We start from the raw sequence: 26,848 nt of genomic DNA, 5'->3' as shown, positions 1-26,848 counted from the left end.
TGATCAAAGTAGATGCCTTGTATGTTGGTCCTGGGTCTTACTAGCAGCAGACTCCCAAAAACTCAGAAGTTGTCACTAAAGCTCTAGGTTGGAAGGATAATGATGCCAAGCTTCCCAGATTGAGAGGAGACAAACAGGCCTAGCTTGGTCATGGGTCTAATGAAGAGCCTAGCCTCGGAATCAGACATACCTGATTTGAATCCCAGCTCAGTCATTAGGTCAGGTAATTTAACCTCTCAGAATTTTTTTTATCTTGAAAATGTGGATACTGCTACAGTCTGCACACTTTTTTAAAAAGATTATTTATTTATTTTTAGAGAAAAGAGGAGAAAGAGAGGGAGAGAAGCATCAATGTGTGGTTGCCTCATGTGCCCCCGACTGGGGACCTGGCATGCAACCCAGGCATGTGCCCTCACTGGGAATTGAACCAGCGACCCTTTGGTTCACAGGTTGGTGCTCAATCCACTGAGTCACACCAGCCAGGGTGGATACTGCTACCTTGCAGGATAGTTATGGAAATCAAAGTTTCAATAACTGGTGCTCAGCAGATGTTTGATAGATGGTGACGTATTATTCACGAGTGTGGGAATTCAATACATACAAGCTTGTGTGACTCTATGTTTAACATATTTGTATGGAGATTTTCAATAAGCAGGAAAATGTGTATAAAATAAAAGTGCTTTGCAAACTGTAAAGTGTCATACAAATGTCAGGGAATCATTGGGAAGTCTACTTTTACAGCTGGAAAAAACATACAGGTTTTAGATTTAGGCAGAAGTAGGTTCAGTTCCTGACCCTGCCATTTACTTGCCATATAATCTTAGATGAGTCATTTTCTGTCAGCTTGTTTCTGCAAATGTCAAATGTACATAATTCTAACTTCACAGGATTGTTGTGAGAAATCAATAGGATGAAGTATGTCAAGTCCTGGTGCCACAGTTACATTCTGTCAATTGGCTACAAATGAAGAGGGCCCTTCATGCCGGAGGAGCAGGACCCCAGATTGGCAAGAAGTAGTGAGGGGTCTTTTGCACTTATTGGAGGAAATCTTCTATGTAGAAAACACTGAAGTCTGCACTGTGAAACCAGGCCTAAACAGGGCAAGAGGCTGGGAATGATCCCTGCTAAGTTGTCCCAGACTTGGGCACTAAATTATGGCTACTAAAGGCAAAGACTCATTATGGGTTCAACTTATCCAACCCCTGACACCCTACTCCCTGCCACTGTCATTTTCCCTAGATACAAAATAAGTGCTCAATCAATAATCTAAAGTTTAAAAGTTGGCAAACAGTCCAGGGCCCCATTAAGAGGCCATACAGGCTCCCACCTCCAGGCAGTCACTTCATCCCAGGTAAGCCCCCTAAGTGGCTGCTTCTTCACAGCCAGCAAGGTGAATTAGTGAAGAATATCATCAGAATCAAGGGAGGTCCAAGTGCACACTCTGATTCTACCACACAAGTCATTTCACCTTTCCTCACTTCTGTTTCCTCACCTTATTCCCTGGAGGGTTGCTGTGACAACTAAGTGAAATAAAGACCATAAATGTGACCGGTACAATCTATGGCATATAGTAGATGCTCAATTAATGTTACTTCCTTCTCTTTCTCTTTCCTCCTCAAAGACCCTGGGACTCAGCCTGCCTTCCTTTGCTTTTCAGAGCACGACCCATTGTGTCTTTCCTGAAATTCAATTCTCTTCCAGAGTAGCTGCAGAGATCACATCCCCAGTGCCCCAAATAAGTTCACAGGTCCTTTGCATTGAAGGTTTTAGGCTCATCACTCGGGGAACAGATGCAGGTTGGGGTGGGGATAACAAGTCACACACAGGGGACAGTGTGAAGGTCCCTGGACCATGGCTCCCTGAGGGCTTCCCTTTCATTTCTAAGACAGGACCTCAGACCTCTTCTACAGGCCAAGGAGGCCCCTTCCACTGGGAAGACTGCTCATCCCAGCCCAGCTGGGACACAACAGACAGGAACTTGCGGGCCACTGCAATGTGCCCTAAGCAGTCTGTAGACTGCTTGGAGGATCTTTAGACAGTGATACCCATTGCATAAATACTTCCTCAAAGGCCAGGGATGGTTGCTCTAATGAAATGAGCATGTACTAAACCTATCCTATTGCTCTTTCACCCCCAAGGAGATGAAGCCAAGACCAGATACTCTGACTTTCCAAGGCAAGAAATTGGCTTGGAAAGGGGCAAGGGTTGTTACTCCGAGTCCCTTCTCAAGGTATTCTGGAGATCCTGGCTTCAGAGGCAACAGGAAACTGTTCTCCAAAGTGGGGTGAAGGGGCTGAGGTCCAGGAGGCAGCAGCAGATCCTAAAGATCTTTCAATACTAGGTGGGGGTCTCTTGCTCTCTCTCCTTCACTCTCTTTCAGCTGGAATCTTTCCCAGCCTGCTCTCCCATGTGTGTTTTCTGGTGGCGGATGAGATTTGAGCTCCGCGAGAAGTGTTTCCCACACAGAGTGCACCGGTAGGGCTTCTCCCCTCTGTGGGTCCTCTGGTGGGCTCCAAAGTTGGAGATATCGCTGAAGGTCCGCCCACACTCGGCGCACTCATAAGGCCTCTCGCCTGTGTGGGTGCGGTGGTGCACCCCAAAGCTGGAGCTGTTGCTGAAGCTCTTCCCACACTCACAGCAGATGTAGGGCGCAGGCTCGAGGTGGGTCCGGTGATGCACAGCCAGCGTGGCACTCTGGCTGAAGCTCTTGCCACAGATGTCACAGCGGTATGGCCGCTTGCCCAGGTGATCTTGCTGGTGCGTGGTGAGATCTGAGCGCCGCCGAAAGCTCTCCTGACACTTGGGACATTTGTAGTGCTTCTCTTCCAGGTGGATCCGCGCGTGCCGGATGCGGTTGGAGCTTCTCGAGAAGCTCTTGCCACATTCAGAACATTTGTAAGGTTTCTCACCTGTGTGGATCCGCTGGTGTGTTCTCAGGTTGGAGGTTTTATTGAAGGTTTTGCCACACTGGGCACATAAAAACGGCTTCTCGTCGGCCTCAGGCCTTGGATGAGCAATAGAGTCCCCTGGCTCTCCAGTGGGGACAGTGACTTTCTGCCATGGCTTTTTTGGATGGATCCCTTGTGGGCCTTCAGACTGGCTCTCTTGCCTATGCTCTTTCTTCCCAGCTGGGATCCAAAAGTCCTTTGAGTCATCCACTCTCCAAGGCTTACCATGCTCCCCTTCCTCAGGCAGGTGCTGTTCTGGATCCTGCTCCTTCTCACTGCCCATCTCCAGACCCTGAGAATGAACACAAACAGCCAGCACCTTTATTCCTTGGGTCAGGCCAGGTCACAGGGAATGGAATCATTTGTTCTGTTTGAAGAGATATACACCTTCCCCATGGAACCAGCCATCAGAGAATGCCTTTATTTACTAACTTCCAAGTGAACAAATTTCCAGGCATTTAAAGCTACCAAACCAGAACAGAAAGAAGGCACTGCTTTGTCCACCATCACCAAGAAATATTTGTGCAATTTGAATATCATTTTTCTTAATACCACTAAATGATATTGGTCTAGACTACAATTTATGTGTAAGGAAAGGCGCTTCCATTTTAGAATGAGTTCAGTTTTTCTGCCCAACAGTAAGTTAACTGAAACTCCTTTTAATCTTTTTTTAAAAGCCTTCCTTAACAGTAGTCATCTATTTGCCTGCTTTCAAAATGAACATAACAGCACCTCTGATTCTTGAGGCTCTCCTGTTTACAAGGCCCAGCTTTGAATCCTTGTAAATGTTCTACCACCCTTTCCTTTCATTCCCTCCCATCCCCTTCCCTCCCCTCCCCTCCTGTTCTCTTCCCCAGACCTAAATCCAGCAACTAAAGAGTTAACATCTGAGACCTCCAAGACCAACTGCAGGGCACTCAGGCTACTGAGTGATCAGTAAGAATTTCAGCTCTCAAACACCATATATAGCCACAGGCACACACACACATACTCCCAGCCCATGCACAGCCACCTTCAACAGCAGATGCACTCAGCCACATTCTCATACCACATGTACAGACCACACTCAGTCACACATACACAGCTACACACACACAGCCACACACTCCTACCACACTTTCCCACAGCACACATAGCCACATATATGCATATCAAATATACCATACAAAGCCCTCCCACACATACAGTCACATACATGGCTACACAATCACATACCATACACACACAGCTATACTCACGCCACACACAATCACACACACACACAGCCACACACTCACATGCCACACACACAGCCACACACTCACATGCCACACACACAGTGCCTAGCACAGGGCCTACTTAAGCAAACATAGGTAAAGGCTGGCTGAGCTGCACACATTCCTTTGAGGTCCTATAGCCAAGGATGGGGAATGAAGGGAAGACAAAAGTACTTCTGAGAGGAGGAGAGGGTGGTCTTTCCTCTGGGCCCTGAAGAAGTAACATTCCAAAAGGCAGAGTGGCCTGCAGAAGATACTGTACAGAGTGACATGAACAAAGGGAGGGAGGGAAGCACAGACTACGATAGGACACTGATGATAGAAAATGAAAGACTGATACTTCCCTCAAGTCAGCAAGTATTTTGGGAAAACAGCAACATAAAGTAATGGAAGGGGCACTGACTACATTTAGGGTTGGATCCCAGTGCTGACACGTACTATCTTGATAATGCTGTAAATTAGTCAGTCACTCTGGGCCTCAACTCCCACGTCACTGAAACTGTGATAACCTACCTAGACTGCAGGACTTTGTATTAGAGAAAATGCCTATAATATGCTCAGTGCAGTGTGAGGCACATGCTAGTCACTCAGCAAATGACAGCTGCTATTACAATTGATGAAGAGACTATATCCTAGACCTGTGGAGAATATAAGAATGAAAAAGATCCCTTAAGTGATCTTGTTATGAAAAAGTTTTTTTTAATTAAAAAATGGTATAAGACCATACGTAGTCGAAATTGTGAAATATGGACACAGCCTCAAGTCTTTAAGAAGTGCGGTCAAAAAACTTTCTGTAAAGGGCCAGAGTAAATATTTAGTAAATATTTGGGGCCACAGGATCTCTTTTGCAGTTATTCAACTCTGCTGTTGTACTATCATAGTCTGCTTCCCTCCCTCCCTTTGTAGTTACTCAACTCTGCTGTTGTGATATGGATTAATACATAAACGAATGAGGCTGTGTCCCAATAAAACTTTATTTAAAACAAAAAGAGGGAAGCTATAGTTTACCAATCTCTGTTAGAAAGTGTTTCTTGAGGAATCTAGCTAAGCAATGTTTAAAATAGGTTTGCTTCACTTTCAAATATGCAGCTAAACATCAGAAAGTTTATTCCTTGACATTTATCCACTGTTTCCTGACCATCCTTTTAAAAATTACAAGCCCCACCCCTAAAACTCTCAGTCCTCCTACCCCACAGCATTTCTCACCTTCTAACATTGTATTTATTTATTTATATGTCTCTCATTTATTCTGTCTCCCCCGACGAGGGCCAGGGTCTTTGCTTTTTATTCGCTAATGTATCTTCAACTCCTAGAGTAGTGGCAATCAGTTACAGCAGATCCTTAATAAATATTTGTTGAGTGAGCTGAATAAATGAAGGTCAGACCTGTTTCCAGAACCCATCTCATGCCTGTGTCTGTTCTCAGCCACCATTCCTCAGCGATCTCTTGATTCCTGCCCACTTCCTCCCTCATGCCCCCACAGAATCTTGTACTAGCTTTTACTGTGATTTGCAATGATCCATTTACATGTCTGTTTCCACTAGTAGTTTATAAGCAACCAGAAAGTAGGGATTGGGTCATTTTGGTAATCTCTCCCCAGCACAAGGCCCAGCGCTCAAATGTTTTTAAATGTATGAGTGAATATGATCTTAATTCATTCCCTGCCCTGTGTACCCCACCTAGAGCTCCATGCAATGAGCTACACAGCCTTCACTCATTTCCAATCCCACTACTCTGAGAACCTTACTTTACCAAGCTCTGACTCTACCTAGGTCTGAGTGCTGGGTTAAAGTTAAGAGCAAAAAGATTTAGGATTGTGGTTCTACCCTCAAACAGTTTATGGTACAGTACAGTGAAACAGGCTGTGAACTCCAGAAACTCTTGTACAATACAAGGTTAAGTTCCAGGGCACAGGCACTGGGCATTAGTCACTTTTGTACCTGCTCTTCAGTGCCTCATACAACAGCTGGCACACCATACAGGAACCAATAATAATAGTTAACATTTTAAAGCGCATACCAAGCACTAGATCCTGGAATAAGCACTATATATGAATCATCTCATTTCATTCTTACAACTTATGTTAGAAATGAGGAAACTGAGGCTCGGAGTAATTGTAACTTGCCCAAGGGGGCACAGCAAATGAACGGCAGAACTGGGACCTATGTCCATTACTCTAAAGCCAGTGCTTTTATGCACCACACTAGTGTTGGAGAGAGAGAGAGGGAGGGAGGGAAGGAGGAAAGGAAAGGAGGGAAGAAAGATAGAAGAGAGAGAGAGAGGGAAGGAAAGAAGGAAGGATGGGTAGATGGAAGGAAGAAAAAAGAGTGGGAAGAGAAAGAAAGAAAGAAAAAGAAGGAAGGAAGGAAAAGAAAGAAAGAATGAAAGAAAAAAGAAAGGAAGAAAGAAAGAGAAATAAAGAAAGAAAGAAAGAAAAAGACGGACAGAAAGAAAGGAAGACAGAAAGAAGAGAAAGAAAAAAAAGAAAGAGAAGTGCCACGGGATTTCAGACCACATGGGCAATCTCCCTGAAGAGCTCAGGGATGAGCAGCTTCATGAAAAAGGTGGTATTCCAGCGAGGACTTGCAGGATGGGTGAGTAAGATCAAGGCTCAGAGAGATGGGAAACCCACTATCTACTGAGAAGGCAGTAGCAGGTAAAGTACAGAGGCACTTTCACATCACATTTCAGAAATCTTCCCAAGAGGCTCGGAGGAACAACGACCAAAAGTGCAAGGGATTCTAGCAGTGGACGAGGAGCCAGGTCTACACAGTAAGGGCCAAGAAGACGGGCTGGTCAGATGCTTCAGGCCAAAGGCCTAGACTAGAGGGAAGGGACCACTCTGGAAGCTGGTCTGAAGGGCCAACGATTGGGTTCTTTAGGGTCAAGCCAAGAGCTTGGGTAAGGAAAGGGTAGGGGAGCTTGGAAAGACCAAAGAAGAAGAGGGAACTGTACAGGGTAGCTGGATAACAGGTAGGAGATAGAGTAGGATCAAGAGAGTCAGAGAAGATGGACAGGAGACAGGGCGCAAACGCTGCATTCAGAGGTGCCAGGGTATCGGGCCCAAGAGGCTGGCTGGGCTGTGTGTTGTGGGCTGGGAAGAAACCCAGGGCGGGGTCCGAGGGTACAGCGTTCTGGAGGACCGGAGCTGGGTTCAGAGCTGCTGGCGGGCTTGGGCCAGAGGTGTGGGAAAGGAAGGGCTGACCACAAGGTGTGGCCAGTGGCAGGGGGGCTGGAGTACTCAAAAGACCAACAGAGGGAACAGGGGTTAAGGACGGGCCAGCGCGCGGGCCAGGGAAGGTGGATAGGGATACGGATCGGGATCACAGGGCCCCATCTGCCCCCACTGGGTCCGGGGAGCAAAGCCACAACCTCTGGTTCCCCAGAGAGATGGAAGGAGCCATGCTCAGAGTCCCCGGGAAAACATGCCCACCTCCCCCGTGTCCCTGGTCCCAATCTGAACCCACCTCGCTCCCGCCGCTTGGCCAGGTACGGCGGTCCCTCGGTGGGCCGGGGGAGGAGCCGGAGCCGGAACCCAGAAAGGATTCACCCTTCCTTTCCAGGATTGGGTCCTGAGAACCATCTTTCTTTTCCATTGGCTGTACTAGCTGCCACAACTCAAAAAACCCGAGCGGGACCGCCAATAAGCTTTGGACTCGGGGGTGACCTGCTGGGAGTTGTAGTTCTGAGGAAAGCGTAGACTCGAGGAAGTAATGTGCCAAGTTTGCAACCCAGCAGTAGACACTGGGATTTCTCCTTAGGTCGTCAGATTTCCTTCTGCGCTTCGGCATTAAAAACCCAACGTGCAGGGCCACTGGTTTGGGAAGTTTTAGAATATGTAGAGCTAATCTACATGACCTCCATGAGTTGGTGACTCTTGCCGGTCCTTGTAGACATCCAACGAAGCCTGGAGTCCCAAGCCTCAATCGAGGTTCATAGAGGTTCATAACCTAAAGTCAAAGGGTTGTGGAACTGGAAGGGAGTGTAAATTTCAATTAACCCAATCCACTTGTTAGAGAAGCTAAATGTTCCCTGTCCTAAGAGCCACCATTTTTCCGAGTCTTATGTAGTAGTTAAACCTGACTGCTGTTCATCAAGCCTGATGAAACAAGACCACTAACATACTGTATAACCAGGATTAGAATTCTTTTTTGTTTTTCCAGAATTCACTTAAAAAAAAAAAAAAGCCTAATTGAATAGGTAGGCTAAAATTCTACAGGCTTCTCATATCTGCATGGTATTTCAGTGCAAAGAGCATTGTCTTCAGAGCTAGATAAACCAGATTTATAATCTCTGTTCTAGCACCTAGCTATTTTGGAGCACTATTTTCCTCCCCTATAAAGTCCCTGGCAGAATTGTTGTAAGAATAAATCAAGCTTCTGCCTCCAGAAGTGTCAGGTTTATTTCCTGCTGGTAAATTCTCTTGGGTGCAGCCAGTGTGAACAATGTTAGTTTTAAGAATGGATATTCAGGAAAGTAGGTTTGAAATTGAATAGGAATGAGTGAAATGTAGGTACCCCACATACACTGTTAGTTTATAAATTGATTTAAATAAAATGCTGAGAAGGCAGACCCAGAAATAAAACTGTGGCTTTATTTTTTACTGCAGTCAAAGCTTGCTTGGGTGGATCAAGGCCATTTGGAAACCAATACCATGATGTGTTTTTCTCTTATCAGCCCAATCCTTTTCCTACAACTTCTCATTCACAATGAAAATAACAACAATGAATACCAAACTTTTATTTAAGAACTGTACAAAAGTAAATAAAAAATTCTACTCAAGCACTGTGGGTTAATTTTATGTGTCAACTTGACTAGGTCACAGGGTTCCCAGATACTTGGTCAAATATTGTAGATGTAGGTGTAAGGATATTTTTTGAATGAGATTAACATTTATATCATTAGCTTGAGTAAAGTAGATTGCCCTCCTTAACATGGGCAGGCCTCATCCAATTAGTAAAGACCTGACTAGAACCAAAAAGCTGACCTTTCCCCTAGTGAAATTCTTCCTGCCTGACACCCTTCAGACCGGTACATCCACTTTTTCCAACCTTCAAACTCAAACTGAAGTATCAGTTCTCCCTGGGTCTCAAGCCTGTCAGCCTTCAAACTGGAATTATACCATAGCCTCTCCTGGGTATTGGGCCTCCAGACTCAGACGGGAACTAAACCATTGGCTCCCCTGGATCTCTCCAACCTGCTGAATAAGATCTTGGGACTTGCCAGCCTCCATAATCACATGAGCCATTTTCTTATAATACCTCTCTCTCTCTCTCTCTCTCTCTCTCTCTCTCTCTCTCTCTCTCTCTCTATATATATATATATATATATATATATATATATCTCCAATCTCTCCAAAAAGAGGCCAGATCACATATGTGGTATGACTTGAAAAAGACTAGACTTCTTTCTGCAATCCATACCAAAAAAAGAGACAGATTCATTATTTTATCCTCACACATCAATTTCCTATTTGAAATCAATATTCTCTGACCTAAGGTAAGAGTTTGCTACACAAATAGTCAAGTCTCCCAGTATAATGTCTTATGAAAAAAAATGACTACATTGGTAGTTAAAACTGCCACTTTTTCTAGCTGGGCTCCTCTAAATCTCAGGAGGGCATTCAAAAGGGCCAGTGCAACAGACTGACTCATCCATAGTTGTCTTTTCAAGGCTACACACAGGGGCGGCGCGCTCTGGGGCTGTCTCCCTTGCTGGCGGGTGTTCGCAGGGGTGCTCTGGAGAAGGAGAGGAGATCCACGCGGTTTACAGGAAGGAGGCTGAGAATCCCAGCAGTTTTGTATTGAGAGCCGAAGGGCACCACAGCACAGAAAGAACCTCCCCAATCAGATTGAATGATTGGCAGCCACTGGTAAAGCTGAACTGTGTTTGGGAAGTAGGGAAACGGTGCTTCTGACCTTCCTAAAACTGGCTAGGTTTGGTAGGGGGGAGGCAAGGATATGTGTAACTGTTAAATAAACAATTTTCTTTCCACTCAAAAAAAAAAAAAAAAAAAAAAAAAAGGCTACACACAGCTGGCTTGCTGTTTGAAGTTGTGCTTCCCAGCTTCCTGATTGTGCTCCCAAAGCTTTTTAGGATTCCAGCTACCATGTTTAAAATCCCTGTACCTTCTCTGGCCGGGTGGTTCAGTTGGTTGGAGTGTCATCCTGCACACCAAAAGGTTGCCAGTTGGGGGACTTTCAGCCAAGATGGAGGGGTAGGTAGACAAGCTTCACCTCCTTCCACAACCATAAAAAGGATTACATTTACCTCAAAACAAAAAACAACCAGAACTACCAGAAAATTGAACTGCATGGAAGTTCAGCAAACAAAGATATAAAGAAGTAATACTCATCCAGACAGCACCACAAGGCTGTGAAGCCAGTAGTCCAGCACTGACAAACGCCTAAGGTTCTGCCCCTTACAATGTAACAGGCACAACACCTCTATGTAAGACACAGAGGCAAACACAGGAGGCTGTCAAGTTGAGGACACAAAGTAGTATGGCCTGAAAGAGGAAGCAGATCAAGGCTCCAGAGGGAGAACTAAGTGACAACAAGATAGCCAACCTCACAGACACAGAGTTCAAAACACTCATAATAATGATGTTCCCAGATTGACAGACAGGATTGAATATGGCAAACACATAAGGGAAGAAGTGATGGCTATACTAAGTGAAGTGAAGAAAAATACATATGAAAACAATGGTGAAGGGAAGGAATCGGGGGTTCAAATCAACAATTTGGAACATAAAAAAGAAATAAACAGTCAACCAGTACAGAATGAAGAAACAAGAATTGGAAGAAATGAGGAGAAGCTTAGGAACCTCTGGGACAACTTTAAACATATCAACATCCAAATCATAGGGGTGTCAGAGGAGCAGAGGAAGAGCAAAAAATTGAAAACTTATTTGAAAAAATAATGAAGGAAAATTCCTTAATTTGGTGAAGGAAATAGACATACAAGTTCAGGAAGCACAGAGAATCTCAAACAAGCTATACCCAAGGAAGACCACACCAAGACACATTATAATTAAAATGCCAAAGATTAAAGATAAACAGAGAATCTTAAAGGTAGCAAGAGAAAAGAAGAGTTACCTACAAAGGAGTTCCTATAAGACTGTGAACTGACTTCTCAAAGGAAACTTTGCAGGCAAGAAGGGACTGGCAAGAAGTATTCAAAGTGATGAAAAGCAATGACCTATGACCAAGATGACTCTACCCAGCAAGGCTATCATTTAGAATGGAAGGGCAGATAAAGTGCTTCCAAGACAAGGTAAAGCTAAAGGAGTTCATCATCACCGAGCTCTTATTATATGAAATGTTAAAGGGATACATTTAAGAAAAAGTAGATCAAACTATGAACAATAAAATGGCAACAAACACACAACTTTCAACAAATGAATCTAAAAAAACAAACAACTAGACCAGGAACACAATCATAGGTATGGTGATTGTATGGAGGGTTATCAGCTATAGGGGAAAGGGGGAGAATCAGGGGGGAAATGCAGGGATCAAGAAACATAACTGGTAGGTACAAAATAGACAGGGGGATGTTAAAGATAGTAAAGTAAATGGAGAAGCCAAAGAACTTACATGCATGACCCATGGACATGAACTAAGGTAGAGGGGGACTGCTGGAGGGAAGAGGGGTACCAGGTAGAGGGGAGCAAAAGGAGAAAAAATTGGGACAACTGTAATAGCACAATCAATAAAATATACTTAAAAGAAAAAAAAAAAGGTTGCCAGTTTCATTCCCAGTCAGGGTATGTGCCTGAGTAGTGGGGTCAATCCCTGATCGGGGCACATACAGGAGGCAACTGATTGATATTTCTCTCTCACATTGATGTTTCTCTCTCTCTCTCTCCCTTTCTCTTGAAAATAGATACACATATCTTTGGATGAGAATTAAAAATAAAATAAAATAGTCCTCGCTGGTGTGCCTCAGTGGATTGAGCACCAGCCTGTAAAACCAAAAGGTTGCTAGTTCAATTCTCAGCCAGGGCACATGCCTGGGTTGCGGGCCACATTCCCCTTCGGGTATGTGTGAGAGGCAACCAATCAATGTATCTTCCCCACATCGATGTTTCTCTTCCTTCTTTCCCTCTCTTTAAAAATAAATAAATAAAATCTTTTAAAAAATAAAATAAAAATTAAATTAAAAAATTTTTACAGTCCCTGTACCTGATTATCACTAATAAGCAAGGTAGCTTTGGAAACATGTACATTAGCTCTGGATATTACCAAACTGTGTTGTAAACAGCATCAAGGAACTAGAAAAGGATAGTATCTTTTACCCCTTGTCCCCCCCATTACCCCACGCCATAGTCCATAAGGATGCAGGAAGAATGTGGGACCCAAAATATGTTTACTTTTAAAAAGCTGGCTTTGAGGGGTTAGAGCCTGAACTAAACAGAGAGAGAGAAAAAGAGAGAGAGAGAGAGAGAAGCAATTCTTGACAAAATAAGAAGTCAGGGACTGGGCCCGATAACTTCACAGCTAAAAGCCAGAGTGCAGGATGAGATAAGATGAAGTCCTAAATAGCCCCTTGAATGGAGAACCCTGGATCTCAATGACACACATTCAACATCACCACTTAAGCCTATTCTGATAGGTCCTCAGGTTTTCAGGTATTCTTCCAGGGCAACGGGAACTTCCCGTCGGCAGGAAACAGGGTTTAGAACTGGGAGACAGGTGCCACGACTAGAGACCACAAAAGGGTCTGAATTCGGGGAAAGGAGATCTGTTCCAGAATCCAGTGTTGGGCCAGAGCACTGGGCTGGCTGGTCAGGAGAGCAGGTAATGAGGACCCTCCCTAGAAAGAAGGAACCTTGAGCCCCTGGAGGGCGGAGCCAAGGTCAGGGGGCCAGGGCAGGGCCACGTCCTTGAGCGGGGTACGCTCAGGTGCCTGAGGGGGCAGTAATGAAGAGTTCACCTTGAGGGCCACATCTCCATTAGCATGGCCATTTTCATCTGGCTTGGGGACAATTGTTTCCTCTGATTTCTGGAGTTCTGAACAAATGATTAGAGGAGCCATGTTTTTCCCTTCATCATGAAGGCAAGGTTCAAAGAAAGGGCGAAGGGGGCCAGAGAAAGTGTGGGTGAAAGTGAAAATGTGGGATTTGTCGGTCACATTGTAGAAGGAGATAATTCCCGCTTCGTAGTCCAAGAAAATCCCCACGCAGCGTGGGGTCTCTTTCAGGCGGAAGGAGGTCTGTGGGGACGTGAGAGCTTCGTACTCATTCCTACGACTCTGTCGCACAAGCCAGTGTCCGTTGGCGGGCGAGGCCGTGACCTTCCCTTTCCTGCTCACTGACTCACTGCACACCCCCAGGATCCATTTGGTCTTGTCTCCCACGTACACCTCCCAGTAGTGACAACCAGCTATGAAGTACTCTGAGCCCAGGACACTGACGACGAAATCAAACCTCTGGGGGTTGTCAAGCACAGGCAGCTTTCTGTCTCCAAGCTTCACACACCTGCGGTCCTCAGACAGGATGAGTTTGGGGTGTGCAGTGTCGGGGTCCAGGGTCACCGCCACTGCAGAGAGGCACAGAGGTGAGATTTGGAAAGGCTAGGTCTTACGGTATCTTTGGATAGTTTTGGAGGAAAAAATAATCTCTGAGTCTGCACCCACTGTCATTGACCCACTTTAGTTCAAGATTCCCTCTACCCTACATGTCCTGGAACCAAAGAAAAGTGTCTTCCAGTTTCCTAGACCTCCTGGTTGTGTATTAGTAAAAGAAGAGAAAGTTTTTCCTGTGTCTGTGAAGCTGCCTTAATCCTTAGGAAATACTGCCTTTGTCTTCGATGGTCCAAAGGAATCTAACGTATGATAATAAACATCGGCTCTGATGTTAGACCCAGAAGCCACACTGGAAGTTTGATTCCCAGTTCTACCACATGCTAGTTATGTGACCTTGGGCATCTTATTCATCTCGAAACCTTAATTTCTTCACCTGTAAAATGGGGGAAATGGCAGCACCTATATTGTCGAGCTGTTGTGCACATTTGACGAGCTTTCGCATAGGATAGCACCTCCTTCACACAGTGAGTGCATGGTGCTCGTTATGTTAGCTAAAATTATTGTTTATAATTATTATCTTTAAATGTTAATACAGAGAGAAAGATTCTTTTTTAAAATTGTGGAAGGTCATGGTGGGTCTCCCTTCAACCCCCAGTACAGAAAACAAGTTCTTCCTGGAGAGTTAAATCTGTGAAATGGGTACTCTGCCGAGGTGGCGGGCGTAAGCCAGACTGTGAGTGTGAGAAGGGTTTGTGAGTTCCCAGAATGTCAACCAAGGTGACCTGGTGTGCTCTCAAGTCCTGTACCTGCCTGAAGGAAAATGGTGTGAACAAAAGGGGGATGAACAGCCTGGAAAATTGATAAGGACTCAAGCAGTGAAATTAACATCTCATTGAAACAGCAGCAAAAAATGCAAATACTTAGGAATAAATTAAAAGAGAGGTCTGCAAATCTTTTAGAAGGAAGCTACAAAACCTTTTGAAGTCTACATTATTGGGGCATCTGCCCAAGCCATTCCCTTCTTCTCTGAAAGAAAACTGATCTGCAGAGCGAGAAGAATGTGGCAGATGTGTAGACAGAGAGAGAGAGAGCACTGGCTATTTACCCAGTTGTGGGGTAAGAAGGGCTTCCAAAACCTGAAAGCATAGAAGAAACTACACAGGAAAAAATTTTAAGTTTTGACTACATAAAAATAAGACATTCATGCAAAGTAATATAAGGAAATTAAAATGTAAATTAAAACTCAGAAAAATAATTTGTGACAAATAGGGCAGTTTCTACACTTCATATGAAAAGAATCCTCACAAACCAAAAAGTAGGCAGAATAGAGATTAGAGCAGACCCGTCACCAAAGAAGACATACAAATAACCAATCAATTTTGTAAGTCTAACTGTGATCTTCCCCAAAAGTCACAAAGATTTAAAACATTTTGATAAGTATATAAACAGTTTTGGTTAAATTAAAAAAAAAGTCTGCATTCCAAAGGAACAGAGCACTGGGCTCCGAAACGCGGATGGATTTCACTGGTGTAACTTACCAAAGTGCAGCCGGGCCCTTCTCCAGCCTGAAAGACATAAAAGGGATTGTAAAAGCGATGGAGAAACGGAGAACCCCCAGAGGGCGGGAGTCCAGCACGGGGACAGCACATCTCACCTGAGTTGGCTGCAGCTCTTTTCAACTCTATGAAAAAAGAAACAAGAGGGATGAGCTATCACTGGAAATAAAGAATCAACAGGAAAGAAGTTGGTATGGAAGTTATAAGAACGTGGGAAACTTACTCAGTTCATTCCGGAGTTTCTCTAAGGAATAAAAACAGTTTGACACGTCAGAACAAGGGCTTCCATATTCCCACAATGCTGCAGTGCCATCCCAACCACATTCCCACATCAGATCCTCACTAGCCGTACCCTGAATGTCTGTGCCCATGACAGTGCTTGCAACAGGATTGGCTCCCAGCCATGCACAAGGAGTTTCCAGGGATACTGCACAGGGTCAGCAAATTACTAAGTTGAGCCAAACCTGACCATGACTCATTAAATAATACATCTCACACATCTAGGTAATGACAACATAAATGTATGCAGATGTTGTGAGAGAAGAATAAAATATAAGTTCATTTAAAACTATCACTGAGTTTCTATTAGATTTTCTTATTTATATTTTATCAAGGTAAAATAAAATAGACATACCATGTCTGACTTTTTTTGTTTGTCTTTTTTTGCAATAAAGAGGTTCTCTTACAGTAGATGGTGGAGAAACACTGCTCCACATATTTGATTTAATGAGGATCCATCCACCTTGGATCCCAACTAAGGGAATGTCATGCTTGATGATTAAAGGATCTTCCAGATGGCTTCACCTACGGAGCTACATCTCTTCTTGGTTAACCGATTCCCATTTAGAGACTAGGTAACTGTTGTACGGGAAAGGTGAGCAGGGAGTATTTGAGAAAAGAGGCTGTTGAGAGCCAAGAAATTGCCAGCCTTATGACTTGAACCACCCTGGCCCTCTCTCTTCTGCCCCAGGAAGTGAAACTGAGACACCCATCCTAAAGCAAAGACGTCGGCAGTAGGAGGTCTGTGCCATGGATGGAACTTACTGAGGCCTTTATGGAGCCTTCCTGAAAAACAGAGAAAAAGGCATGAGTGAGCAGATGCTCTGTTTTAGCCCTGAGCTCCGGAAGGCTCATCCCTCCATCCCCCACACTGGAAAAGGATGATGTTTCTATCAGCTGCCAGTGCAGTCACATCTCCCAAAGGGCAGACTGGGGAAGCCCATGTCTTGCTCTTTTCTTCCTTTTTGACTGGTTTGACTTCTACTATCTACGTGAGTGTTTCTGTATGTTTGTAAACATGTGTACGTGAGTGTATGCCTTGCTGCCCTTTTATAACCTCGTCGTCGTCGGCAGCCGTCCGTCTCGAGAGACGATGGTGTAGCTTCTTAAGAGTCTATCTGCACCGCCGAGAATGGCTGTGCAGTCCGACTCGGGAGTGACATGGTAGTATCTGTCTCCTCCCGTGTTGAATCGACATCTTGCGATGACGCTGAAGCTACAGAGCCTGGGCAGGGTAATATGGAGGGTCTGCTGTTGCCCATGCAGCAGACCCCCCCTCTCTTCGCAGCTGAAGGATCCAAGGGAAAGACGGAGTCAATACAGCTTGGGTTCAGGTGCGCCGCAGGAGTTGCCGGTGTTGACTATAACGTCAAACCGCCTTAGGGACTCCGGCTCCGGATTTTCTGTCGGGGTTTACTCCCTTAGCCTTTCCCCTGAAGAGGTATGCCGCAAGGCAGCGGAGGTTTTTTGGAGTCAGAGTTTTCCTTCTCTGATGTACCCTGACTGGAAGATCGAACCAGCGACACTTAGCTCGCAGGCCGACGCTCAATCCACTGAGCTAAACCAGCCATATAGACCTACTGTCTATAATATCTACAGTGAAGGCCTCGCATTGACTTGTGGGTATAGCTTTATTATTCTCTATAGTAACTCCCCTGAAGTCCTGTGGAGAGTTTCACAGATTTGTAGATTCCAGATGGCTTGGGGACATGTGTGTATACTTCACATGCTTCAGGGGAGTACTCGTGGCTTCTCCACATTTTCCCTAGCATTGACTCTGCCAGAGAATTGAAGTTATACGTTTGAGTCCACCGCTGGGCTGTGCTCAGGGGTAGGCATGTGTTAGGCATTAGGCATAGGGCAATGAAGCTAAATATGACATGGCCCCTAAGGAGCTCATGGCTTATGTTTATATTAATGTTATTAATATAACTAATATTACAATTATATAATGTTAAGTATAATAATGTTGATTATATTATTTATAGATAATATGGATAGATTTCCACCACTAATAGCCTCCACTTATTGTGTCCTGTTCTTATAATGAGGTAGGCACTGAATCCTCTTGACAATGTGAGGGTGCATATAATTATTATTCCCGTTCTCCAAAGTGGTGGTGTGAGGCTCAGAGGGACATGGAAATCTGCCCAGGTCATCAGTTAGTAAGTGGCCAAGGAGGCAAGATTCAAGCCTAAGTGTGCCTGACTCCCAATTGGAGGACTTCGCCACTCCACCGTGAATGCTCTGCCTCTGCTCTAGGACAGAAGGGCCACAGTGTCCCTGTAGTGTGCCCACCCCCTCTCACCCGCTGGGAGGAGATGTAAGGCAAGAGGAGAGAGATGCCAAAATCCTCGCCTGTGGAACCATTTCTGAGCCAGTGACCTGTCTTCTTAGCTAGATTTTCAAAGGGCAGTGGATCTGCCTATTTTTTGTACCCTAGGTGTCTAACTTCTACCCTCAGTGGCCCAGAGCAAATACTCAATTAATGATGATGAAATGGCAATAAGGGAAAGGAGTTCCAGGCACTGTAATAGGAGAGTTTTTTTAAGTTGTTACTTTTAAGCCTGAAAACAATCAGGTGAGGAAATTTATTATCCTGATTTTACAGATGGGGAAACCATAGCTCACAGAATTGAAGTGGCACATCCAGGGCAGACCAGTGATCTGACCAGGTGTCACTGACTCCAGAGCCTATGATGCTCCCACTGTATCATACCACCTTTCTGAATGTGAAGGTTGTCCAGATCCTTGAGATTCTCAAACATCCCAGATGAGCATATTCGTATATTTTTAAATAGACTATAGACCTTCCTTTTAGATTATTGGTGGAAGGGCTGATAAAGGGGGCTCTTAATAATTCAGACTTATGAATTTTTATTATGAGCCTCCCCTCAACCACTTCCACCAATCCTATAACCCCTTCAGATTGGAAGGTAAATTCCAATGATATTAATGGAGGATGTATATATATATACCTATATAATGTATGCATAATAGTAGACTGTCAGCATTTATGTAAAAGTAGAATGAATATGTTATTTGTTCCCTACTCCTTATTCTATACATATAGTTACCTTTTTCTTTTGCATGGTCTGTGAGAAGATTTTCTAGAGGGAGAAAAGTTTAAAAAAAAAAAAATGAGAGTCTGTGCTATTACCTTGAAGGTCCCTGATTCCTATTGATTTTACCTGCTCTTGAAACTTGTCCACCTCTAATCTCCCCTTCACCTCCCTGACCCAGGCCCTCAGCACCTCTCATCTGGATACAGAACTAATAGACCAAATTGCCCCCAATCCTATTTTGCTACGTCTGGTCTCTTCCACAGCCAGAGAGAGCTTCTCAAAGCACAATTCTAATTGAGATATCCCACTCAGTTCTCTACCACTGTCCCAGGGAGAAAGAATAAAGTCCCTCACCTGGTGTGCAAGGCCTCACACGACCTGGCCCCTACCTAACTCTGCAGTCTTGTCCCTGTCACCTTGCCCCTAACTTCTGCACTGTGTTTCTTTTTCAAGCTGTTCTTTCTGCTGTGGATAGTTTTCTGTTCCCTCTTCCCCCATGCCTGTCCACCCTCCAGATCAAACATCAATTCCTCTGGGACTCCTCTTCTGTCCCTGAAGCTTGGTTGGTTCCTCCTGGTCATAATCTTCACAACTCCCAGAACTTCCATTCGTGACATCTGTACAGTTGTACTTTTACATTTATTTGTGCAATTATTTAATTCATGTATACCTCCCTAGCTGGGTTGAAAGCTCCAGGAGGATAAAGACTGTCTGCTTTTACTCACTATTGTATCCCCAGCATTCACTATAGTCCAGGGCACTTTAGTAGGCAATTATCGATTATTTGTTGAATGAATAAAAGCTTTGCCCATGTTAAACCCAAATGACTTCCACAGAATAAGATCAAGCAATGAGTCCACAGACAAAAATCATCGAACACACTGAAAGGCAAGCTATTACAAGTCTGAATTAGTAAAGAGTGCAAACAACAGGTATAGACCCCACATCACTGCTGCCACAAGAACAGCAGATGTTGGGGTTTTCAGGTACAGGATTTAGATTGGTGGGCACTGGAGACACAAAAAGGAGTAAAACACAGAAACATTCCCACCTATTTCAGGACACTTACCTACCTCCATCACCTGTTCATAGAGAAGCTTCTCTGGAAGGGGGAGGGAGAGAGAGAGAGATGTCAGCTCAGCTTAAGGAAGGGCTTTTTCTAACAGGCAGAGTTGTCCAAGGACAGCAAACTGCCTGAGTAGGACTTTGCTCCTCGTTATTGTTGCTGTGTGACCATTTAAAAGGATTAGAGGGTCTTTAAACCATTAGATAGGGATTGGGGTGTTGGATTATGTGTCTTTCAAGGTGCTGTACAACCCTGAGATCTTGTTAAGTGCAATCATATTTATGAGGGTTTTAGCCAATGGATAGAATTGGATTTTTTAATTAATTAGAAGACAGGCACAATCAGTTATTTTTAATTTCTGAAAAGGTGAGAATTCACAGCTCTTCCCAGGAGCTTTCTGCAGTTTCTTTGATCTTCTCTGCAATATGAGTTCCAGAGCATTGTTCTACCGGTTTTCTACCGGTCAACTTGCAGGGTCTCCAACCTATGGATAACCATCGCATCTATGTCTCCTTCCTCCCAGCCTTTTCCTAGAGAAGTCACAGTCCCCCTTCCAGCCACCCCAGGCTCCATTACCATTTAGTTACCTCTTGATCTTCTTTGCTTCCAGATGAGGCAAATGCCCACCACAATGAGAAGCCCCAGGACAGGCAGGATCACAGCAAGAGCCACATCTGAGGAGGAGATCCTCCCTGAAGATGGAGCTGAAACAGAGCCACCAATGACCACCCTCACCAGGTATGGGATGGCTCAGGCACATCCCAACTGTCTCTGTCACCTCTAGAGAGAGACCTCCAGCCAAGACTGGTGAGGCTCTTTGCTTCTCTCAGTAACTCAAACTCTGGATAACTCAGGGATGACTTTAAAGTGAGATGTTCATCTCTCAGGAGTGGTTTTGAGGTCCTGCTTGAAGGGAGTGTGTTAAACTCAGATTCTCAATCACAACCTCATCCTGCTGTGTAATTCAACGGAAAAATTATCCAGGTTCTTTGAAGAACTGGAGGTGCTTCCTCAATAATCCCCTGTAGTCTTCTCATGAGGACCACCTGCCTCCTGCTTTGAATCCTCACTCTGCTGTGGAACTGCACTCAGTGACACCTTTGCCCTGAGCTGTATCAGCAGGGGCAAGACTATTCCTGTGGGGCTGCAGCTACAGGTCTAAAGCCTAGGCAGGAGAAAGGAAAGAAGAAATAGAGAAGAAAAAAAGAGCAGAGGAGGCTCTGTGAAGAGCCTAAGGTGGATGTGAGCCCTTCTTCATCCACCATGGGACCCCGGGCAGGAGTTCAAGCCTCTCCAAGCCTGGCTTGTCATCTGTAAAATGGGGATGATGATAATCTCAGTCCCACTGGGTTGTTGGGGGATTTAAGGAGAGGAAAATATAAAATGCTTAGCCCGAGTGAAAGGCATTGACAGTAGGAAGACAGGGGAGGTGACAGAAAGGGAAAACAAGAAAGGGATTAACAGAGGTCCACGATCACTCCTCACCTGGGACCCCGGGCCACACTGTCTTTCTTGGCTCTAAAACCACCTTTGTCACCCTGGCTGGTGTGGCTCAGTGGATTGAGTGCTAGCCTGTGAACCAAAGGGCCCCTAGTTTGATTCCCAGTCAGGGCACATATCTGGATTGCAAGCTGGGTCGCTGGTTGGGGGTGCACGAGAGGCAACCACAAATTGATGTTTCTCTCCCTCTTTCTCTCTCCCTTCCCTTCTCTCTAAAAATGAAAAAATAAAATAAAAAATATTTTTAAAAAATAATAATAAAAATAAAACCACCCTTCTCTGCCACATGACTCTGTTTCAAGGGTCTTTAAAAGGTTTATAACCCTTTGACCCATTAATTCTACTTCCGAAAACACATTCTAAGAAAATAATCCAAATAATTTCCCAAATTATATGCAGTGATGTTCAATGTTCACTGCATTGTTAGAGGAAAAATTGAAACTATCCAGATGTCAAGAAACAGGGCTTTGAGCACTGGCTGGTGTGGCTCAGTTGGGCATCACCTGGCAAAATGAAAGGTTGTTGGTTTGTGTCTAGGTGGTAGGTCTTGTCCCAGTTGGGGCATGTATGAAAAGCAACTGATTGATGTTTCTCTCTCACATCAATGTTTTTCTCCCTCTCTTTGTCCCTCCTTTCCCTCTCAAAAATAAATAAATAAAATCCTTTAAAAAAAAAAAGAAAGAAAGAAACAGGGCTTTGATTCATTTTATTATGCTATACCTACACAATGAAATACTATGCAGCCTGTAACAACCATGTTGCATAGAACTACTTATGGACATAGGCAAAAATGCTCATGGCCTTGTAAGTAGAGAGGAAAAAATCACCCTGAGCAGAATACATATAATAAGAATGCACACTCAGAGATACATGCACGAAAGAAATTCTTAAAAGAAATGCCCCAAATGTTAGGAGTAGGTCTCTTCAATTTATGAGGACTTTTTTGTTGTTGTTCTTTAAAATATTCTGTATTTTTAAAGTTTTCTACAGTAAACGTGTTATTCTTAGTATTTAAAAAATTCAAAAATTCTTTATAAAGTTTCCACTACAGTAAAAGTTTTCTCTGGATCCCCCAGGGCCTTTGAACCTGTTTACTGCCCCAGCTTTTACCTGATATGACCATGGCTATGGTCTTCTCTTGGCCAAGGGCCATGTTGCGGATGATGCAGGACACGCTGCCCACAGTGCTGTCCCTGACTTTGCTGGATATTGCTATTTCGAAGAGCCCAGCTTTGTCCAGGGAAGGGGTCTCAGTCTCGGATGGAAGCACCTTGCCTTGAGGGTCTCTCCACTCGGCCCAAGGCTTTGGGAACCATCCCACCGACCTGCACACCAGTTGGATCCATCCAGCGTCGTAGCCCTTCACGTGGATGTAAGGGTCAGAGCCTAGAACTGGAAAGAAAAGCTGCTGGGCAGCGCCCAGGCAAGAGCCTGGTCCCCGCCAGAGCCCTCTTCTTGCTCACATGGCCGTCGGGATGAGCAGGGGGCGGGGCTGTTAATTGCCCTTGAATACATACCTGCCCTCTCCCCGCCCTGCCCCGCGACTCGCAAAGGGATGAGGCTGCCTGACTGCAACCTAGCACCGTTCCAAAGCCACCCCTGCCAGTAACCGCTTCCCATAATCAACTCCCCTTTAAAAAATGAATGGCAAACCTGCAACCTGCAGGATCACGGGGCCCTCTCGACTTATGTTTCCAATCTGGACCTGACAGCAGTACGGCCCTCGGTCCTCCAGCCGGACGTCGCGGATCTCCAGCGTTACACTCCCCTGTCGGTCGTCTCTCACCAGCGCCGTCCTCCCCTTATATTCCGGCACCACATCTTCCTCACGGTCTTCCCCATCGCGGAACACGTGAACAACCTGGGAGCGCCCGGGAGTCGGGGACCGCAGCCAACGCACCTCAGTGACCTCCTTGACCAGCCAGAGGGTGAGAGGGCAGAGCAGCTCGGCTGTGCCCCCTAGCGGGGCCAGGTGGAACTTGCCGGAGTCCCCTGTGCCGGGAAGACAAAAAAAGAACAACGCAGCCTGAGAGGGACAGGAGAGCGAGAGCTAGGCAGAGGATGACGGGGGTAGCCTGAGAAGGTCATTGGAAAAAATTGGGGTTAGAACAGAACCCCAGAAGAAAGAAAGCCTGTCGCCAGGCCTCCTTACTCTTGGGACTCCTTGGTCAGATGTCCCAGGCAGGAAAAGAGGTTCAGGACCTCCTACCTGACAGGTGAATGGGCAGCTGGAGGAAGACGAGTGTGATGAGGCAGCTGGAGAGCCAGGAGCCCGAGGAACTTGCCATCTCCATTCGAACTAGGAGGACAGACAGGGAGACGCCAGAGAGGGTTGGTGAGCTTGATGTGAGACACTGTACAAGCTAGGAGGTGGAGCGGAGATGGAGGCTGAGTAGCAGGCACTCCTGGAATCCCACGGACTAGGATTCAAATCCCAGCTCTGCTACTTATCTCCGTGTACCATTGTGACTTAACTTTTCTGAGACTCTGTTTTTCCATCTTTAAAATGTTTATCAATGCACCTCTTTGCGGGATTATTGTGAGCAACGAAGGAGGAAAGTGCTGAACACAGAGGCAGGCATCATGGGTGAGTCTGTAAGTGCTGTGAGTGAGGATGTGGGGCAGATGAGATGGGTGAGACACTGAGTGTGCCCCAGAAGGCACAGATAAGAGTCTGGAAGGTTGAGAACTTACACCCAGAACCAACCTGGTAAACACCAGAGTATTGGCCTCTTTTTGCATGTAATGTCCCAGTTCAGGCTTGGGAAATGCTACAGGCCAATATTCCACCCACAGTGGAGCCTGAAGCTCTTCCCTGACTGCCTTTTCAGTTTGACTCTCAAGAAGCAACAAACCAAGGCAGTGAGCTCCCCTCCCTTTCATCACGAAGGCACTGATCCTACAAACTCAGGGTCTGGAGTTGGAAAGACCTGGGTTCAAGTCTCAGCTCACCCAGGTACTACAATAGCTCTGTATTCTTGGGAAGTTGTATAAATCTTTGGGTCTCCAGTTCTTAATCTATAAAGTGGAAAGTGTCTTTACAGGGACAGCGAGGGTTCAGAGAGAACTTGCCACAAATGCCTGGCAGAACAAGTGCTCACTAAATGAGCTGTTATCCCTGAGAGGTGTGGGGCACTGAGTGCATTCACTACAGAGAGACCCTAAGGGTTCCCCATCTACTTGACTGCCTGAAATTTCTATAGGAGGAAACTAATTTTTCATGCCAACATTGGGAAGAACAGTTTAAATGTAAAAACACCCAAAGGAGAGATCACCTCCTAAATTCTCTCCAAGACTGCAAATCTTTTCCAAAGAAGGGGGTCTTTGTAAAAGTTATCAGGCCCGTCCCCTAAAGGTCTTGGGACAGGTCACACATGAGACTCAGAGGAGGTGGGGCTGTCAAAGAGAAGTTGGGGAATTGAAGGTGGACTTAAGCTTTGGACATATTTCCAATTCTGATTTTCTTGTGACCAACAGCGCACTGGATTAGGGTTGTCTTTGTTTTTAAATCGTGATGCATATAGGGCACTCCTCTAATCCCCCAGTGTTGCAAAGGGCAACATAGCACTAGGACACAGTAGGGTTAGGATTACAGTTAGAATATATATATTTTTTGCCTTGATCCCATCCATTTTTCTACAGGTTGCCAGCTACTTGGAAACTGAACAGGAGAAGCTAGGTAAATGAGAAAAGCTCTCTTTTCATTGAAGGTGGAAGTAGACAGGGCCCAGGATTCCTCGGAGTTACCTCAGTCCTCCAAAGCTTCAATTAAAAGGCGCTTTTGAAACACACCCTGGGTAGACTGGCCAGAATGACTCAGAACTCCACAGTGAACAAGGGCTGCCTGCAATCAAATAAGAGGAGCCCTCCCCAGACCATGGACCCATCTTCCTAAATTCAGCTTGTTAATTAAATAATTAAGAGGATGAGCTCTAGAGTCAGCCTGGGACCAAGCCCTGGCTCTGCCATTACCTAGCTGGGTGACCTTAAACAGTCTAGATTACTTCTTCAAGCCTCCTCTCATTCACACATGAAATAAAGTTAATAATAGTACCTACTTTGTAGATAGGGCTACAGTAAGGATTGATAGAAAACACATGTGAAATGATTTGTGCCAGATCTGAAGAATAAAAAAGTAAATTAAGTCCTTCCATCAGATTGTCACTCTGTGTAATGAGCACAGTTGAGGTGGCTTTAGCAAAGGAGTCTCCCTGAAGCATGTTATCAAGTTACTGATTAATGGTAAGCAGCCATAGGAGCAAACTAACCCAGGAGAGGTGACATCAGAAGTAGGACTTTTACTCACTAGTCATTAGAGAAATGCAAATTAAGACCACAGTTAGATAAGATTTTGTCTCCCTTCAAATGATCAAATATTAGAAAAAAGTAGTACCCAGAGTTATCATACATGTGGGCAAAGTGACTCTTGCCCAGTGCTAAACAACTTTCACAAGGATAAATTAGCACTAAGTATCAAATGATTTACAAATATGTAAAAGTTTTAATTCAGTAATTTTACTTCCAGAAAAGAATCTTATGGAAATAAATAAGGATACGCACAAGAATTTGATAATGAGGATGCTCATCACAAAATTATTTACGAAAAGGAAAAATTGAAAACAACTGATGAGACACTACGTAGCATTTCATATTCCCATGATAGAACAATCTTTAAGAGCACTGGGAAATTTTCACTGTAATCCAAACAATAACTTTAAAAAGCTGTGGATAGTATGATACAATTTAGGGAGAAGATGCCTAGAAAAAAGGCAAGAATGTAGATCTTAAACAGTGGTTATTTCTAGAGGTGGGGAAAATATTGCAACAGAAGTTCACTTGATAACTCCATGCAACTTAAGAAAATCCTGCAAACCTACGAATGATCAGTCTGAAAGCACAAAGCACAGGATCTGGATAATAGTAAGGGCTAAATAAATGATAGCTATAATCATAATGATGATAATACTGAAATGAGTCTGTAGACAAAACCCATCCAATTCTCTTGTCACTTGTCCCTTTTGTGCTCATCTCCTATTGCTTCGTGCTTTCCTTTAAAATGTTCTCATGAGAAAGGAGAAAGGCAGTAGTTTCTCCAATGAAACTGAGCACCCTGAGAAAGGTAAAGGACTAAAAAGAATGAAGAAAGGAGAGGAAAGGGGACTCACCCACCACCTTAAGAATCAGGGTCCCTATGTTCATCAGAGCTGGAGTCTCCAAACTGCAGACACTCTGTCCATTCAGGGATATTGGGCATTATCTAGAAGGATCAGGAAGGGCTCTGGAGGTGAGTCTGCAAAACATTCATCTTTTATTCTAATACCTGCAGCCCTCAGCCAGGGGCCCCCTCTGCCTGTCCCACAGACTCCCTTCTAGCTGGCCCTATACACCAACAAGCCACACCCTGCCTGTCTGCCCCTGATAAAGGAACAGAGCAAAGAGGAGACTCCCTACAAAAAATGAGGGAAATGCCAAGTGCCACTGGGTGTGGAGGAACCCTGGCCCTCAGCACCATTTTCCTCCCAGGCTAACTGCATAGCAATTCCCTTTCATGTGTTTTGACCCTGAAGTGCTATTTCTGAAAAGTTTGCTCCCATTTACTCTCCAAATCTGAGTAAAATTGTAAATTGGTTTCAAAGCCATCCACCAGTTAGCC

General features: G+C 44.8%; 2 protein-coding genes across 3 annotated transcripts; both read right to left on the bottom strand.

Moving 5' to 3' along the window:
* Positions 1-283: 283 nt before the first annotated feature.
* On the bottom strand, positions 284-7,728 carry ZNF691 (zinc finger protein 691). Its single transcript, XM_090271586.1, has 2 exons — positions 7,672-7,728; positions 284-3,240 (listed from the first exon to the last, which is right to left on the bottom strand). The coding sequence occupies exon 2, from the start codon at positions 3,229-3,231 to the stop codon at positions 2,377-2,379; it is 855 nt and encodes a 284-aa protein (XP_090127712.1). The 5' UTR covers positions 3,232-3,240; positions 7,672-7,728; the 3' UTR covers positions 284-2,376.
* A 4,631-nt stretch (positions 7,729-12,359) lies between these two features.
* On the bottom strand, positions 12,360-26,545 carry ERMAP (erythroblast membrane associated protein (Scianna blood group)). 2 transcript variants are annotated; one of them, XM_090269250.1, is made up of 12 exons: positions 26,365-26,545; positions 23,405-23,494; positions 22,849-23,187; positions 22,306-22,587; positions 20,283-20,399; positions 19,699-19,731; positions 18,642-18,674; positions 16,330-16,350; positions 15,509-15,529; positions 15,384-15,410; positions 15,268-15,294; positions 12,360-13,743 (listed from the first exon to the last, which is right to left on the bottom strand). In XM_090269250.1, exons 2-12 carry the CDS (start codon positions 23,487-23,489, stop codon positions 13,019-13,021), a joined length of 1,710 nt encoding a protein of 569 aa, XP_090125376.1. In that variant the 5' UTR covers positions 23,490-23,494; positions 26,365-26,545; the 3' UTR covers positions 12,360-13,018. The 2 variants fall into 2 exon arrangements, with proteins under 2 accessions (XP_090125376.1, XP_090125377.1); XM_090269251.1 differs by having other exon boundaries at positions 26,368-26,545.
* Positions 26,546-26,848: the final 303 nt, after the last annotated feature.

This window comes from Furipterus horrens, unplaced genomic scaffold, assembly GCF_987537825.1.
Source record: "Furipterus horrens unplaced genomic scaffold, mFurHor1.1.pri manual_scaffold_3, whole genome shotgun sequence".
Classification (NCBI taxonomy): Eukaryota; Metazoa; Chordata; class Mammalia; order Chiroptera; family Furipteridae; genus Furipterus; species Furipterus horrens.
This window is presented reverse-complemented; position numbering and strand designations above follow the sequence as displayed.